Below are 17,154 nucleotides of genomic sequence, written 5' to 3'. Positions count from 1 at the left end.
TCACCGGACCTCGACACAAATCCGCCGGGCGGATTCGTGCCGGGGACCAGGCGCTACTTCCCGCCCGGAATGCGTGCGTTAGACCGCACGGCCAACCCATAGATCCGATTTTTGAACCTTCTCCAGTGCATGCAAATATCGCGTGATTGTGGAATGATCACAGTTCATCACATTTTCCAGTTCTGGAGTACGCTCACGTGGATCATTGTGGACTAGTGCGTTTAACCGATCCTCATAAAACCCTGAAGATCTTCCTGAACGTGGGTAGTCGCTAATATCTGTCCAGTGGGCATTATCCCCATACACGGTGCAAAATGTTAGTGGCAGCCTCCGCTGCTCTCACCTCTTTACTTAACTCCAGACAGAAGAAAACGACGGAAATGTTCGGACTTCTGCACTTGGCACTTCATTTTTGAGCGTCGACAGTTCTACTCACAATCTCCAAATGACAGTATGTAAATTCAAATAGCAACAGTGAACTACAAATAAAAAATGGCAATCGATAAACCACCTCATCGCAACCGAAATACCAGCATGAAAAAAAAATCGCTGTGAAATACGCACCAACCAAATAGAACCATTGCGACTGTCCACATAAACCCGTCCAGGAGATGGCAGCGACACCTGGCGAGGAATGAATGCTAGTCAGACACGCGCTTAGTGCATGCGGTATCAGTGTGTAGAATGGGGAAGGCGCTCGATGTATCTGAGTTTGACCAAGGGGCAGATTGTGATGGCCCGGAGACTCGGTACGAACATTTCCGAAACTGCACGACTTGTCGGGTGTTCGCGGAGTGCGTGGTGAGTGTCTTCAGCACGTGGCGAAACCAAGGTGAAACCACATGCAGACGGCGTGGGAGTCGGCGGCCACCCTTCATAGCAGATGTCGCACGTCGTGGGCTGGGCAGCCTGGCAACACAGGGCAGATGGCAAACTGTGGCGGAACTAACATCAAACTTCAATTCTGGGCAGAGTATAATCGTGCCTGAAGACACAGTGCATCTAGCACTCCTAAAGATAAGCCCCCGCAGCCGACAACCGATGCATATGCCAATGTTAAGAACACGACATCGGAAGGAGGACTGAAATGGGCACACGACCATCGACGCTGGACGTTGGCGAACTGGCAGAGCGTTGCATGGTCTGATTAATCACGATTCCTTGTTCATCATGCCGATGAGAGGGCGCGAATTCGTCGTCTTCCAGGGGAACAGCTTCTTGAAACCTGTATTGCGGTAGAGAGAGTAGCTGGCGGAGGCTCGATTATGCACTGGGGAACATCCACGTGGGCATCCATGGGTCCAGTGGAGCTCGTGCAAGGCACCGTGACGGCCAAGGAACATCGTACACTGGTTGAAGACCACGAACACCCCTTCATGACGATCATGTTTCCCGACGGCAGTGTCATTTTTCAGCAACATAATGCGCCAGACACAAGGCCAGGAGTGTGACGGAGTGGTTCGAGGAAGACAGTGGCGAGTTACAGTTGGTGTGCTGGCTCCCCCAACTCGCTATCTCTCAACCCGATGAAACACATCTGGGGTATGACTGAAAGTTGTGTCAGAGCTCATCCCTCTCCTCCCCGGAATTAACGGGAATTAGGTGACTTGTGTGCACAGATATGCTGCAAACTCCCTCCAGCGACCTACCAAGGCCTCATTGCTTAGATGCCACGACGCGTCGTCGCTGTTATCCGCACCAAAGATGGACGTACAGGCTATTTGGTGGGTGGGCAAACGTTCTGGCTGATCAGTGTATATTGTCTGGGATGGCGATCGCCATTACCGGAGACGCACGACAGTTGTCGGCTAGTCGCCAGTGGTCAGCCGTCCGCAACTTTAGCTCATTCCTCAGCCTTGGCCTTGCGGGCCGGCCACCGCAGAATGAGTGGTGGGCCGTGTTCCACAAATAGCGTCTGGCGCCGGGCGCCCGGCTAGCGTCGTTAGTGTAGGGTTGCGGCGCACTCATTAGCGTGGCTGCGCCGGGCTGCGCGCACCGGCTGAGTCACGGTGCCGGGAACGCCGCCGCTGGGACCTCTCCAAACAAGGGCAGCAGTTAGTGTCAGGCGCCGGGGTCGACCCCAGGGCCGCTCAGGTGGTGGGTTCACCAGTGGGGATGACCTTCAGCTATCCTCACTGAAGGTCAGGGGTAATTAAAGGTTATGTTAAATTGCATGTCCATTCTGATGGCGGTGAGGACACTACAAGTGCCATAAACCAATTTACCAGAAATTTCGCTCAGTGGAAGAGGGGTCAAAGTCACCGAGCACGTTTCTCGGCTTATCCATATACAGGGTGGTCCATTATTGATCGTGACCGGGCCAAATATCTCACGAAATAAGCGTCAAACGAAAAAAACCATAAAGAACGAAACTTGTCAAGCTTGAAGGGGGAAACCAGATGGCGCTATGGTTGACCCGCTAGATGGCGCTGCCATAGGTTAAACGGATGTCAACTGCATTTTTTTAAAAATAGGAACCCCCATTTTTATTAAATATTCGTGTAGTACGTAAAGAAATATGAATGTTTTAGTTGGACCACTTTTTTCGCTTTCTGACAGATGGCGCTGTAATAGTCACAAACACATGGCTCACAATTTTAGATGAACAGTTGGTAACAGGTAGGTTTTTTAAATTAAAATAGAGAACGTACGTACGTTTGAACATTTTATTTCGATTGTTCCAATGTGATACATGTACCTTTGTGAACTTATCATTTCTCAGAACGCATGCTGTTACAGCGTGATTATCCTTAAATACCACATTAATGCATTAAATGCTCAAAATGATGTCAGTCAACCTCAATGCATTTGGCAATACGTGTAACGACATTCCTCTCAAAAGCGAGTAGTTCGCCTTCCGTAATGTTCACACATGCATTGACAATGCGCTGACGCAGGTTGTCAGGCGTTGTCGGTCGATCACGATAGCAAATATCATTCAACTTTCCCCGCGGAAAGAAATCCGGGGACGTCATATCCGGTAAACGTTTGGGCCATCGTATGGTCCTTCAGTGACCAATCCACCTGTCATGAAATATGCTATTCAATACCGCTTCAACCGCACTCGAGCTGTGTGCCGGACATCCATCATGTTGGAAGTACATCGCCATTCTGTCATGCAGTGAAACATCTTGTAATAACATCGGTAGAACATTACGTAGGAAATCAGCATACATTGCACCATTTAGATTGCCATCGATAAAACGGGGGCCAATTATCCTTCCTCCCATAATGCCGCACCATACATTAACCCGCCAAGGTCGCTGATGTTCCACTTGTCGCAGCCATCGTGGATTTTCCGTTGCCCAATAGTGCATATTATGCCGGTTTACGTTACCGCTTTGGTGAATGACGCTTCGTCGCTAAATAGGACGCGTGCAAAAAACCTGTCATCGTCCCGTAATTTCTCATGTGCCCAGTGGCAGAACTGTACACGACGTTCAAAGTCGTCGCCACGCAATTCCTGGTGCATAGAAATATGGTACGGGTGCAATCGATGTTGATGTAGCATTCTCAACACCGACGTTTTTGAGATTCCCGATTCTCGCCCAATTTGTCTGCTACTGATGTGCGGATTAGCCGCTACAGCAGCTAAAACACCTATTTGGGATCATCATTTGTTGTAGGTCGTGGTTGACGTTTCACATGTGGCTGAACACTTCCTGTCTCCTTAAATAACGTAGCTATCCGGCTAACGGTCCGAACACTTGGATGATGTCGTCCAGGATACCGAGCAGCATACATAGCACACGCCCGTTGGTCATTTTGATCTCAATAGCCGTACATCAACATGATATCGACATTTTCCGCAATTGGTAAACGGTCCATTTTAACGCGGGTAATGTATCACGAAGCGAATACCGTCCGCACTGGCGGAGTGTTACGTGATACCACGTACTTACACACTTGTGACTATTACAGCGCCATCTGTCACAAAGCGAAAAAAGTGGTCCAACTAAAACATTCATATTTCTTTACGTTCTACACGAATATGTAATAAAAAATGGGGGTTCCTATTCAATAAAAAAACGCAGTTGATATCCGTTTGACCTATGGCAGCGCCATCTAGCGGGCCAACCATAGCGCCATCTGGTTTCCCCCTCAAGCTAGACGAGTTTCGTTCTTTGTAGTTTTTTCGTCTGACGCTTATTTCATGAGATATTTGACCCGGACACTATCAGTGGACCACCCTGTATACTCCAACGGCGGTCAAAGTTTTCAAAGTACTTTATACGCGTTTTAGAGAGTGAAGGGTTCAGCCGAAGCAGTGGCACAGTGGATAGCGACGCGGCTTTACATTTTTGCGCCTTCAAAATCTCTCTTATTTTTATTCCGCACTTGCAAGTATCTACCCATATCAGGTGAAGATTGCTCCATGAATGTTTTCCAGTGTACGTTAAAATAACGTTGTCTTTATTCGTCTACGACTCTTCTGTCTGGTGAATGAATTAAGAAACGAAAAAAAAACATGACCGGAAAAAATATTTGAAATTTTCTTCGGTAAAATTCTTCTAGTGGACAATCAGTTGCAAGCGCCACTTTTCCGAAGTGATCTGTTGCGCGTGGTTTGCCGCGAAATTATTACCCACGCGTGAAACTCAGCAGTGTTAACGGGTGTTTCTTTCCCGAGTGAGATTCATACGAAGAAATGTCACTCTAGCAAACCAGCCGTCGCACGATGCTCCTGGTGTTCTGAATTTCCATGTTTCGAATGTTTCTACGATCGGTATCATCCGAGAGAATGCACCTAATCTTCCTGAAGAATAATCATAAGAATAAATTAACGTACGCACGTACATAAGATTGAAATATAAGAATATGAGAATTTAAAGACTACAACCTCTGAAAATACCATACACACATGTATAATACATGTATGACACTGGTTGCGAGATGTTGTTAAGAAGCATTCTTGTAGCAACCTTCTACGGACTTGGGCAGATAAATGAAAAAATAAATAAAAACAACAAGCAGGTTTCGAACACGAGTTTCAAAAGCGCTTGGGCCACCATTTCAGCTGCGATTATTGCGCGGTTATGACACGTACTTTACGTCCAAAAGGGTGACAGTAGACTCTCAGAAAAGACACGGGTTTCCTTATTTTGACTCCTCTTCCACTTAGAAGTTTCTGGGAAATCGTGTTATGGCACTTGCCGTGTTCTCCTCTTGGGCACAGAATATGGACTGAGGGAAAACCAAAAGTACCGGAAAATAGATCAGCATCAAACTTGGTGACCACGAAGTAGCCGAATTCAAGGACTTCTAGGACCCTGGGACCAAAGTAACTGATGACGTAAGAAGCAAGCAGGCCATGAAAACCAGACTAGCACGGCAAAGAAGATATTCATGGCCACAAGAAATCGAGGCTTGAGGAATTTTTGAGAATGTGCGTTCGGTGCACAGAATTGCGTGGAAGTGAATCGTGGACTGTGGAAAAACGAGAAAAGAAAAGAATCTAAGCGTTTGGGGTGTGGTGTTACCGAAAGATGCTGAAAATTAAGCGGAATGTTAAGAATTCTACAGAATCGACGAAGAAAGGACTATGTGGTATGCACGGACTAAAACGGGATAGGTTAGTGCAACAGGTATTAAGACATTTTCGTCCGACTACGTTCGTCTGCAAGGAGCTGGTTCGTATGTTCGCTAATATAAAGGTTAACTGTGCTGTTCCACGGACGCGCAGCACTCTAAACTTTGAAAAGGATCTCCGTCGTCACGAAGAAGAGAATCTGACAATGATTACTCGAAAAATTGCCCGTGCCATGGGCTGCTCTAGTGAACCCAGGTCAGAGCTCATCGTCTCAGCTCCATGCGTGCCATGAGGCGGAGATTGAAAGTGGCCTTATATTCAGATTTATTTTACGTCCAAACTATAAATTTCCGGACATTGGTTCATTACCGAAAATTATCTACTAGTCCCCTCTACAACCGCCGAAAGCCTCTGGAAGCCTGTGGAACTCTTGTATGCAAATACTATAAGTACTGTATCAAATTTATAGAGTAAAAGTTTTGACAAACACACTGTCGTCAACAGTAATGGTTTTTTAAGAACTGGCATATTGTCAAATGGAAGCAGACGGCTTTATAAATGTGCATATAATAATTATGTCAAAATCACCTAATTACTCGTACTACAAATATTTGTATAACAGGTTTCAGAGTATTATTACTATTTTTGTGTGTAAAAAAAATCCACAAAAAGGTTCGTCATGGTGTTCAAATAGTAGTTCAGCACGTAATGAAAACGACGAAAATGGTTTAAAAATGTCAACAAAGACACATTATGCCGCCGCATCCTAAAAGGGGCTGACAAGAAATTTTTTTGATGCCTGTAAAGACGCGAAAGTTTCCATGCAGAGACCTGGGCCATATAAGTATTGGCGCAGGCGAGGCTGCGCCAGAGGACAAGGGCAGTGGGTGAGTCAGGCTGACCCGGAGCCAGCGGAGCGCTATTTCAGATCTCTGGGCGCGCACAGCACAGCACAGCTCACCACCGCCACCGCGAATACTTCACAGTTTTATCACTTGTGCTCTCTGGTCGCGGAGTGCTGCCAGCTCCCGCTGTCTCAACCCGCCACCACGGAAGGTCGCGGGCTCGAATTTCCTGGCGCCGGCCGAGGAGGCTCCGGTATGGAGACGCCACCTGACGTCACCAGGTGCGTGGATCATCTCTCTGGACACCAGCCCTGGCTTAGCTTTGCCGTCCTCCTCCTCAGATCACGTTAGGCGAATTCAGGGGTATTTGCTTCAAAAAGTATATGGCTCATGACTTTGCCAATCATTGTCCAAATTCAGGGTCGCGGAGACGAAGGTCGCAAGTGCATTTGGAGCTGATTTTATTTATTTTTTATTTACGCGTCAAGTTCCGTAGGATCAAATTGAGGAGCAAATTTCGAAGGTCATGGAACATGTCAGTATATGAATTACAAATAAAAGTAATAACAGATAACAATAAAATTTTTATGAACCCGAAAAAAGTCCATAAGTATAAGTAAACGCAATCAACAATACAACAAGAACCAGCTTAATTTGTGAAGGAACTCCTCGACAGCGTAGAAGAAGTGGCCCATGAGGAAACTCTAAAGGTTTCGATTGGAAAGTGCGTGGATTACTACAAAGTTTTTTGAATTCTTGAGTTCTCTTATTCAAAATGGATACAGCAATACACTGCACACCTTTCTGCACGAGAGTCAAGGAAGTGCGATCCAAATGCAGAATGGAGCTCAGCCTCGTATTAACTTAGTGGATGCTGCTAATTCTCGGGAATAAGCTGATAATGTTAACAAGAAACGACAGTAAAGGATATATATATATATATATATATATATATATATATATATATATATATATATATATAGGCCAATGTCAGAATACCCATACTAGTGAACTGGGGTCGACAAGAGGTTCGTGAACGTACACCACTTACTGCCCGAACTGCCCGTTTCTGAGATAAAAATATCCTTTGTGAATCGCAAGAGTTGCCCAAAATATGATACCATACGACATAAGCGAATGAAAGTAAGCAAAGTAGACTAATCTTCCTGTCGAACGATCACTCACTTCAGATACCGTTCGAATAGTAAAAATGGGAGCATTGAGTGTTTGATCAAGATCCTGAACGTGAGCTTTCCACGGCAGTTTCCTATCTATCTGAACACCTAGAAATCTGAAATGTTCAGTTTCACTAATCATATGTCCATTCTGTAAAATTAAAACGTCGAGTTTTGTTGAATTGTGTGTTGGAAACAGTAAAAACTGAGTCTTACTGTGATTTAGCGTTAGTTTATTTTCTACAAGCCATGAACTTGCGTCATAAGGAACAGGAGTGGCCCCAACACCGATCTCTAGGGCACCCCCCACTTGACAATACCCCACTCAGACCCCACATCACAGCCATTCTCAACATTGAGAGTAATGAACTTTTGCTGTCTGTTGCTAAAGTAAGAGGTGAACCAATTGTGAGCTATTCCCCGTATTCCGTAGTTGTCTAAATGCTGGAGGAATATTTTGTGAACAATACAATCAGACGCCTTAGTTAAATCAAAAAATATTCCTAGTGTTCGAAACCGTTTGTTTAACCCATCCACTACCTCACAGAGAAGTCGTTTAACGACTTGTAAAGCCAAACTGTACATGTGATATAAAATGATCAATTATCCTTAGATACACAGCTTTTCAATCACTTTAGCAAACACTGATGGCACAGAAATAGCTCTAAAATTGTTTACATTATCCTTTTCCCCCTTTTTATAAAGCGGCTTTACTACTGAGTACTTCAATCGTTCAGGAAACTGACCATTCGTAAAGGAAAGATTACAATTGTGGCTAAATACAGGGCTAAAATGTGCTGCACAGTACTTTAATATTCTGCTAGGCACTCCATCATATCCACGAGAGTCCTTAGTCTTCAGTGATTTAATTATTGACTCAATCTCCCCCTTGTCTGTATCACAGGGGAGTATTTCAGACACCAATCTCGGAAAAGCATTTGCCAAGAAAGTTATGATTCCGTGTAGAAACTAAATTTTTATGTAATTCACAAGCAGTGCTTGGAAAATGATTTTTAAATACTGTACATATATTTGACTTACCAGTAACAGAAATATTTTTACTACGGACTGACTTAATATCGTCGACCTTGTGCTGCTGACAGGCACTTCCTTCACAACTGACCATATAGTTTCAATTTTATCCTGTGAATTAGCTCTTCTATTTGCGTACCACATACTCTTTGCCTTCCTAATAACGTTTTCAAGCACGTTACAATAATGTTTGTAATGGGCTACTGCAGCTTGATTGTGACTACTACTAACATTTTGACATAATTCCCCCTTTGTTCTACATGATATCCTTATCCCACTAGTCAGCCAGCCAAGCTGCCTTTTACTGCTAGTACCCTGTTTAGAACGTTCCAATGGAAAGCACCTATCAAAGGGCATGAGAAATGTGTTAAGGAAAGCATTATACTTACCCATGTTATCGGTACTATACACATCCTGCTACTCTTGTTCCTTGACAAGGTTTAAAGAATTCTGTATTGCTGTTGGATTAACTTTCCTACATAGTTTGTAATTATATGTGACATCTGTTTCAGTACAAAAGCCTTTTAGTGTTAAAATTTGCGCATCATGGTCTGAAAGGCCATTCACCCTTTTACTTGCAGAATGTTCATCTAGTAATGCAGAATGAATAAAAATATTGCCCATGACTGTCCTCCTGTTCCCCTGCACCCTAGTTGGAAAAAACGCAATCTGCATCAGATCATATGAATTTAGGAGCTCTACCAACATCCTTTTCCATGCATCATCATATGCAAAATTAATATTGAAGTCACTACATATAACTAATTTTTGGTACTTCCTACAAAGTGAATCAAGAACCCTCTCTAGCTTGAGCAGAAATGAAATTTGAAACTTAATTACCATTTCTGCTGCTGAGAATGAAACACTGTCCTTCTACGTGTTGTCAGGCGCATGAGGTAGGAGCAAAGGATTATCATTTTAAGTGCGCGATGAAAACCTTTTTATTCGCTGTGGAATGAGAAGTGGCCCTGGGCGCTGCGCCAGTAGCGCAGGCCAGTTGGAACCGATTGTTCGCTGCTGCTGATCATACGTACGTGACTCAGGTTTTCTTAATCTGTTTTAAAGTACCTCACTGCAGCCGTGCGTATTTCATTCGCTGTCGCGAAAACATCCTGCCTGGCTTACATATAATATGTGCTTGCCACGAAGAAAAGGTACATTTTGTCGACCGCCCTACGGCTTTGCGACAAGCGTTGACATAGTACCGTTCAGAATGCCTCTGAAAATGTTTGTCACTTGTCCAAAAATTTGTTGCAAGCATTGGGATTATTTTCCTGCTCTTACTCTAAACTGACGACTCCAATGAAATAAAGAAAATATACGTAACAAAGTGGCAATTGAAATCCATCAGCACTGAACATGCCTAGTTATGATGTTAAAGTGCTATACAGAAGCAACGATAACCACGATTGGCTCAAATGGCTCTGAGCACTATGGGACTTAACAGCTGTGGTCATCAGTCCCCTAGAACTTAGAACTACTTAAACCTAACTAACCTAAGGACATCACACACATCCATGCCCGAGGCAGGATTCGAACCTGCGACCGTAGCAGCAGTCGCACGGTTCCGGACTGCGCGCCTAGAACCGCGAGACCACCGCGGCCGGCTAACCACGATTGGCGTGCATGTAAATCCAAACAAGTTTGAGAACAGAATTAAGAGTCCTGTTCTACAGCTAAATGTACACTCCTTATGCCACAATAGGGGCCGGCCGGGGTGGCCGAGCGGTTAAAGGCGCTACAGTCTGGAACCGCACGACCGCTACGGTCGCAGGTTCGAATCCTGCCTCGGACATGGATGTGTGTGATGTCCTTAGGTTAGTTAGGTTTAATTAGTTCTAAGTTATAGGGGACTGATGACCTCGGAAGTTGAGTCCCATAGTGCTCAGAGCCATTTTTGAACCACATTAGGGTGTGTAACGGAGCATAGTTCTGGTATCAATGTTATTTACTCGCTTTCCCGTTCATTTCGCGTGTAGTACGTAGGAGAAGAAACTACCCATAAGTGTGCATATGAGATCTGATTTCTGAGATTTTCCCATGGTGCTTGTCTTTTGATAGGTGTGTTGCCGTGCTCTTCTCGGGGCTCAGTACTATCAGAATTTTCATAAGAATCCATTTCTTCAACGTATAATGCCTCGTTTGTTGCGTCTGGCACTTAAGTTTGACTAGCATCTTAGTAACGAGCGTTTTGTAAACTACTTCTTTCGTGGGCAAATTATATTTCCTTGAGATTCTTCTAGTGAAACTTAACTCTTCCTACATCTGCTTTTGTGGAGTCGTTACACCTTAGGTCACTCCGAAGGAACTGTCCAGATATTTTTCGGTTGGTTTATCCAGTAACGTATCGTTACTTGTGCGATGGAAATGCTGTGGATTTTTTTCGCTTATTTACACCCAGTACGTTACGTTTATTTGTGCCCCGTGCCGCATCGATCCTTTGCTGATTATGTATTTCTGTAAAGTATTATGACATACCATCTTTTCTGTACATAAAAGTATCATTCGGAAAGAGCTACATGGATTTTCTAACCTTATCCGCAACTTCGTTTATATATACTCTTTTGGAGAATTCCCAAACTTCCTTTTACTTCTGATAGTTTGGCTCCCATCAATAACCAGGTGTTGTGCTATGTCTGTTAGGAAGTTCTCGCTCGCATTTTGTTGACTGTGCGACTACGCGTAAATTATCGAATGCCTTCTCGAAATATGGGAAGAGGACGCCATCGTGGTCGCCTTCATTACGGCCGTCTGGTTCTTTCGGACGAACGGAGGGTGCTGTCTGCTGACGCTTCTGGTGCAAGTACCTATTTGTCGTTGCGTTCGTGATTCTCTTTTGTCAGTTTTATATTTTTAAGACCACGCGGTAGCGGATTTCGTTTTGCAGCGTGGGAATGGGAAGGAAGGAAGGAAGGAGGGAAGGTGAGAGTTAGACGTTCCGTCGACGGCGAGGTCATTAGAGACCGGGCACAAGCTCGGATTGGGGAAGAATGAGGGAGCGTGCGAACCGTGCTCCTTTCAAAGGAACTGTTATCTTGCGGGATATCGGGTTATGATAGGAACCTAAATCTGGATCACCGGATTGATATTTGAGCGGCGTTCTGTAATCTGCGGCCAGGAAAAGTCGAGACAAGGTCCACTGATTTACACCCGCCCCCTCCTCTCCCCCGCCTCCTTCCGATCGAACTCTGCTACTTACCGGCACGTAGAAAAGCCGAAGGCTCTTGCGTGGTCTTCTACTTTATACCAGCTAGTGGAAATGATCGTAGAAGAACTGTAATCCCAAACTTTTTGCACTCCGAAGTAATCAAAATTTCTTTCCTTTGTGGCGCAATGGTAAAATGTTAACATATCACTACCGTGGAAAACACGGAAACCAAATTACAAACACAGAGATTAAACGTATCTCTTCTACTTGACAGAGCATACTTAAAAATAAGCATAAAATAAAATAGGTCCCATACCTGTGGATCACCATATGGTACATGCAATGCACGTAAGACTATGCACGTATTTTGTTCTAGTCGTAGCGCTTCATGCGCGCGTCCTCTGTATGACAGTTGAAACCTCGAAAACGGTTGCCGAGTGGAAGATCTATCAGCATTATAAAATTTTGTATGAAGTAAGGACAAAGGATAGAGTGTGCGTCATTAAATAACTTACTTAATAAACAAAAATGTTGGAGGTGACGGTGCATAACGCGATTTTTGATGTTAGGACAGGGTATGCATCATAAAACAGGGAAATACAGGATTTAAACTTAAAACAACTTGAACCAGTACAGTATGCTTGTTTAAGAGGGCGTATTCTAGAACGTTACGTCTACAGTTGGTGGCGCTTTCTTTCCGGTAGCATTATGCTGCTGCTCATTTGCGTGGCTCCGTGGGAACGGCTCAGACAGGGCCGTGCAGCACGTCAGTACCGGCACCGGTCAACTCCAGCAGAAATAAGCAAGACCTGTCTCAGACCAACACATCATCGGAAATACTAAAGTGACGCTTAGTGGCAAAATCGGTTTCCCCACTAAGCTGACTGGCACGTTTCTTTTTGCAACGTAGATCTCTTTTTCTTCTAAACCATCGTCCCCCATTTGCTCTTCAATGTTGTCTATATGCAATTTTTGCTTACCAAAATGCCACCCTAATGGACTACGGACGTTAGAGTCTAAGGGGTCATCCACTCGGGACTTTTCGGAGTGCTGGTAGACGGTCAATCAGAGGGAGCTTTTGCGCTGGATGAGGTCTCACGGGGTGGAGCAAGGCGTGACTGATGGCCGAGCGCACCAGCACCGGTCAAAAAGCATGATAACCATGGTCCCGCGATCATGGTTAAAAGTAAATCGTCTTTAAAATGTTTCTGCAGTGCAGCAACGTTAATCGCTGGTCAGCAAACCGTCATTAGCCAACCGTGCATTTGACCGCGCTAAACTCTGTAAATTGCAATGGAACGTGCCCTGGCGACGCAAAGATGTTAGTAAACATGAACTTGCACAGATAATCGCTGGAGAGTTAATTCCTTATCACATTCTCTCTTTGCTGTGTTTTCCATCAACAAGCAGAAGTGTATATAAGTACCTCCGTACCTATTACTGCTGTTGTGCACAGAGCTCGGCCATCGAGCGACAATATCTCTTATTAACAAATTGTGATCACTAAATGGTTTGACAGTTAAAGGAAAAATACGATTTTCTATTGCGGAAAAGTTCCGCATTATGTCCTCCGGGAGACTGAATTCTTATATGGATACAATCCAATATACCAAGAACACCAGGAAATCGGTCCAATTGACTAAAACCATACATCACAGACCGCACTTCTTCTCTTGTAAGAAGTTTTATAAAACGAGGAGACATTGATGCTATGATGTCTGATACATCACTGATGATTGGTTGTGCTGTTGTACGATGTACATTACTGTTGTCCCCAATGAAAATGTTGAATGCACATGTTGCACATGCCCTTAAAGTAATCAAAAGTTTGTTCATCGACGAAATAGGGTTATTCCGATCAGTAGGAAATTATAACCTATCTCTAATTTGGTTTAATAACCACCACACTGTTTCTTTTGACAGACGAAATCTCTCTTCAAACTTTCTGTCACCATAATCTTCAAAAGGGTTTCCCGTTTCCACAATCACTCCAACACGATTCCGGCCACGATTTAAATGGGCAAGGTATAACAATTCTTCCTCAATGCCATCCATAACAATCAAAACGTGCCTCCATATTAATAGTGTATGCTTGTGAAACCGCGGTTATGTCGCGAAAATCGGGATAGAGCCCCGGTTAAATATAACCACGGTCGATTCCCTCGTTTAACGTTGATCGATGTTGGTGCACCAGAATTTCGCGTTGAACGGGATGATACAGGGTGTTACAAAAAGGTACGGCCAAACTTTCAGGAAACATTCCTCACACACAAAGAATGTTATGTCGACATGTGTCCGGAAACGCTTACTTTCCATGTCAGAGCTCATTTTATTACTTCTCTTCAAATCACATTAATCATGGAATGGAAACAAACAGCAACAGAGCGTACTTCAGACACTTGGTTACAGGAAATGTTCAAAATGTCCTCCGTTAGCGATGATACACGCATCCACGCTCCGTCGCGTGGAATACCTGATGCGCTGATGCAGCCCTGGAGAATGGCGTATTGTATCACAGCCGTCCACAATACGAGCACGAAGAGTCTCTACATTTGGTACCGGGGTTGCGTAGACAAGAGCTTTCAAATGCCCCCATAAATGAAAGTCAAGAGGGTTGAGTCAGGAGAGCGTGGAGGCCATGGAATTGGTCCGCCTCTACCAATCCATCGGTCACCGAATCTGTTGTTGCGAAGCGTACGAACACTTCGACTGAAATGTGCAGGAGCTCCATCATGCATGAACCACATGTTGTGTCGTACTTGTAAAGGCACATGTTCTAGCAGCACAGGTAGAGTATCCCGTATGAAATCATGATAACGTGCTCCATTGAGCGTAGGTGGACGACGGAACTAAAATAAGCTCTAACATGGAAATTAAGCGTTTCCGGACACATGCCCACATAACATCTTTTTTTTGTGTGTGAGGAATGTTTCCTGAAAGTTTGGCCATACCTTTTTGTATCATCCTGTATATCGATTTAACCGCGGTTAACTGTTAATCGAGATTGGTGCACTCGGCCATTAGTGAGCAGGTAGTGTCCAGGAGTTCAAAACGCAGATATCACAGAGCAAACTTCACTGGGCGCACTTTTGATATATTCCGAACACGAGCGTTGTGCGTTAACCACCGCTCCACCTCGCTATTTGTATGTGTGAACGGTAGATGCGCGGCGACCTTTGCAGTGTTATCGGGGGCTGGGGCTGGAGAAATCGCGAGCTTAGCAGGCTAGAAGCACGCGGTTAGTTTTTCCCGGGCCGGAGAAAGTGAAATGTCGGCCGAGGCGGCGGACGGCAGGTGCTCTGTGCCCGCCTCGCCTCGCCTCGCCTCGCCTTCCGCGTCGTGACCGCCTCCCACGCCAGACACCTTGCTTGCTGCTCGCTAGACGACGCCCTCCCTTCGGCGCTGGCCAGCCGCCTCGCCGAAACACACACGCTGAGTCCTTTCGAAGATTCCCACGGACGATTGTTTCCGCCATCCTTTTCGGATTGAACTGGTGCTGTATACAGACACAGAATCGCATGCTATATCAAACACAGGACGCGATGACGACATTAACAAGCATACATAGTAAAAGTAACCTAAGTTTCTTTCTTTCTTTCTTTGCTTGCGCCTTAGTCCCGCAATGACGCAGGGTCGGCATGGTTAATCGGATTTAGCGAGGTTAATTTAAGGGGTGGCCGGATGCCCTTCCTGCCGCCAGCCTGTACCCCCCAGGACGAAATTAGTGTACCCCAACTGTCCGTGTCTAGAGTAATCCATGGAGTAGCACGAATGTGTTCAGATTTCTGCGAGCCGTGGAACTGAGGCGGGACGTGGGGACCAGCCCGGTATTCACCTAGTGGGATGTGGAAAACCGCCTAAAAACCACATCCAGCCTGGCCGGCACACCGACCCGTGTCCAGGAAGCAGCGCATTAGCGCTCTCGGCTAACCTGGCGGGTCAATAAAAGTAAGCTAAGGTTCTACAAGACTAAATCGAATCAATCTGAAAATGTAACTCCCTATGTAGCTGTTTGTTATACCATTTCATTGCATCTAACACTATTGAAGATGCGACATTTCTTCTTCTTTCGCTGCATCAGGCGTGACTGGCTTGAAGTCTTATCGAACCCTCGCACCTGGTGCAGTAGACTGTGATATTTTAAATCAACTCCCAATCTCCACTGTTACCTTAACTTCGGAAACACATTGTAACATAACAAATCAATACATTAAATTAAGTATTATCACTGTCGAGACAACACACTTTTAACAGACATAACTATACACATAGAAGGTATGAAGGGAAGAACTGTCATATATCTAAGTCAGATTGCCATCTCTTGTTCTTCCATTAAATAACTTTTTACTTTAAAATATATCCACAAAATTGTATGTGTACATTGTACTTTTCACATATTCTTTATTTCTTGTTTTTATTTTATCCTTTTGTAAAATTTTCAAAAAACACACTAATAATAAAACAGAATTTGTATCACATAACATGTGAAATCCCACAATGTACGACCTGCTATGTAACAACAGGCAGTGGGTCTTTAGTAACAGGCAGTGGGTCTTTAGTAACAGGCAGCGGGTCTTTAGTAACAGGCAGCGGGTCTTTAGTAACAGGCAGCGGGTCTTCACTTGGGAAATAAAGAAAATCTATACAGGACAATTGGAAGGTTCACGTAACATTTTAAAAAAGCGGTATAGGTAAATGGTTAAAAATAATGTAAACAAATGATACAGTACCTAGAAGACAAACTCCCAAAGCTTTTTTTTCCGAAATGTGGTACTGAGTGGGCAAAGAGGTTTCTGCAGCACGTTTCACAAGACATCGATAGTTTGCGACTGTTCCCCTCACGCAGATTTTTTTTTCTCTCTCTCCAGCGTTTTATTGGTTACTTCCGTTCTACATGTTCACAAAGTTTCATTCTTGTACGATCACTCGTTTATCATGCAGGCCCTCTCAAATAGCGGAGGTTTAATTATAACCACCCTGTACGTCTACATCCATAGCCTGCAGCTACTGTGAGGTGCAGGGCCCAGGTTACTTCCCATTGTACCAAATGTTATGGTTCATTCACGTTTGAAGAGAGGGAAGTATGGCTGGTTTAAAGCCTCTTTGTGCACCATAGTTAACAAGTAGTCTAATCTTGTCTTTGTTGTCCGTATGGGAGAGCAGATTCATTATTTAACACGAATTCCTGAAACGTTTTCGAGGGATAGCTTACGTCTGTCGTAAAGCGTCCGGTAGTTCAGTTCTTTCAATATCTTTCTGACTCTCCCGCCGGTCGAACAGGCATTTGGCGCTGCCCTTCTTTGTTTGTATTCAGTATAGCCTGTTATCCTTACTTGATGTGCCTGCCATACACTTGGGCAACATGCTAGTGTTCTTCAAATCCCATTTAATATTTTTCATCATTTCTCTTGTTCGACGCCTGAC

General features: G+C 44.5%; 1 protein-coding gene across 2 annotated transcripts in view; it reads left to right on the top strand.

Annotated features, from left to right (window-relative positions):
* LOC124605916 (calcium/calmodulin-dependent protein kinase cmkB-like) overlaps positions 1-17,154 on the top strand; it is a 363,431-nt gene that overhangs the window by 100,208 nt on the left and 246,069 nt on the right. The window contains exon 1 of one of the 2 annotated variants that reach the window (XM_047137870.1): positions 6,565-6,656. The exons of the other annotated variant lie outside the window; for it this stretch is intronic. Within the exon in view, the coding sequence (XP_046993826.1) occupies positions 6,631-6,656 (26 nt within the window). The 5' untranslated portion in view covers positions 6,565-6,630. Of the gene's footprint in view, positions 1-6,564; positions 6,657-17,154 lie in introns of those variants that run through there. 2 annotated transcript variants of the gene reach the window in all.

The sequence above is a fragment of the Schistocerca americana genome, chromosome 3, assembly GCF_021461395.2.
Source record: "Schistocerca americana isolate TAMUIC-IGC-003095 chromosome 3, iqSchAmer2.1, whole genome shotgun sequence".
Classification (NCBI taxonomy): Eukaryota; Metazoa; Arthropoda; class Insecta; order Orthoptera; family Acrididae; genus Schistocerca; species Schistocerca americana.
This window is presented reverse-complemented; position numbering and strand designations above follow the sequence as displayed.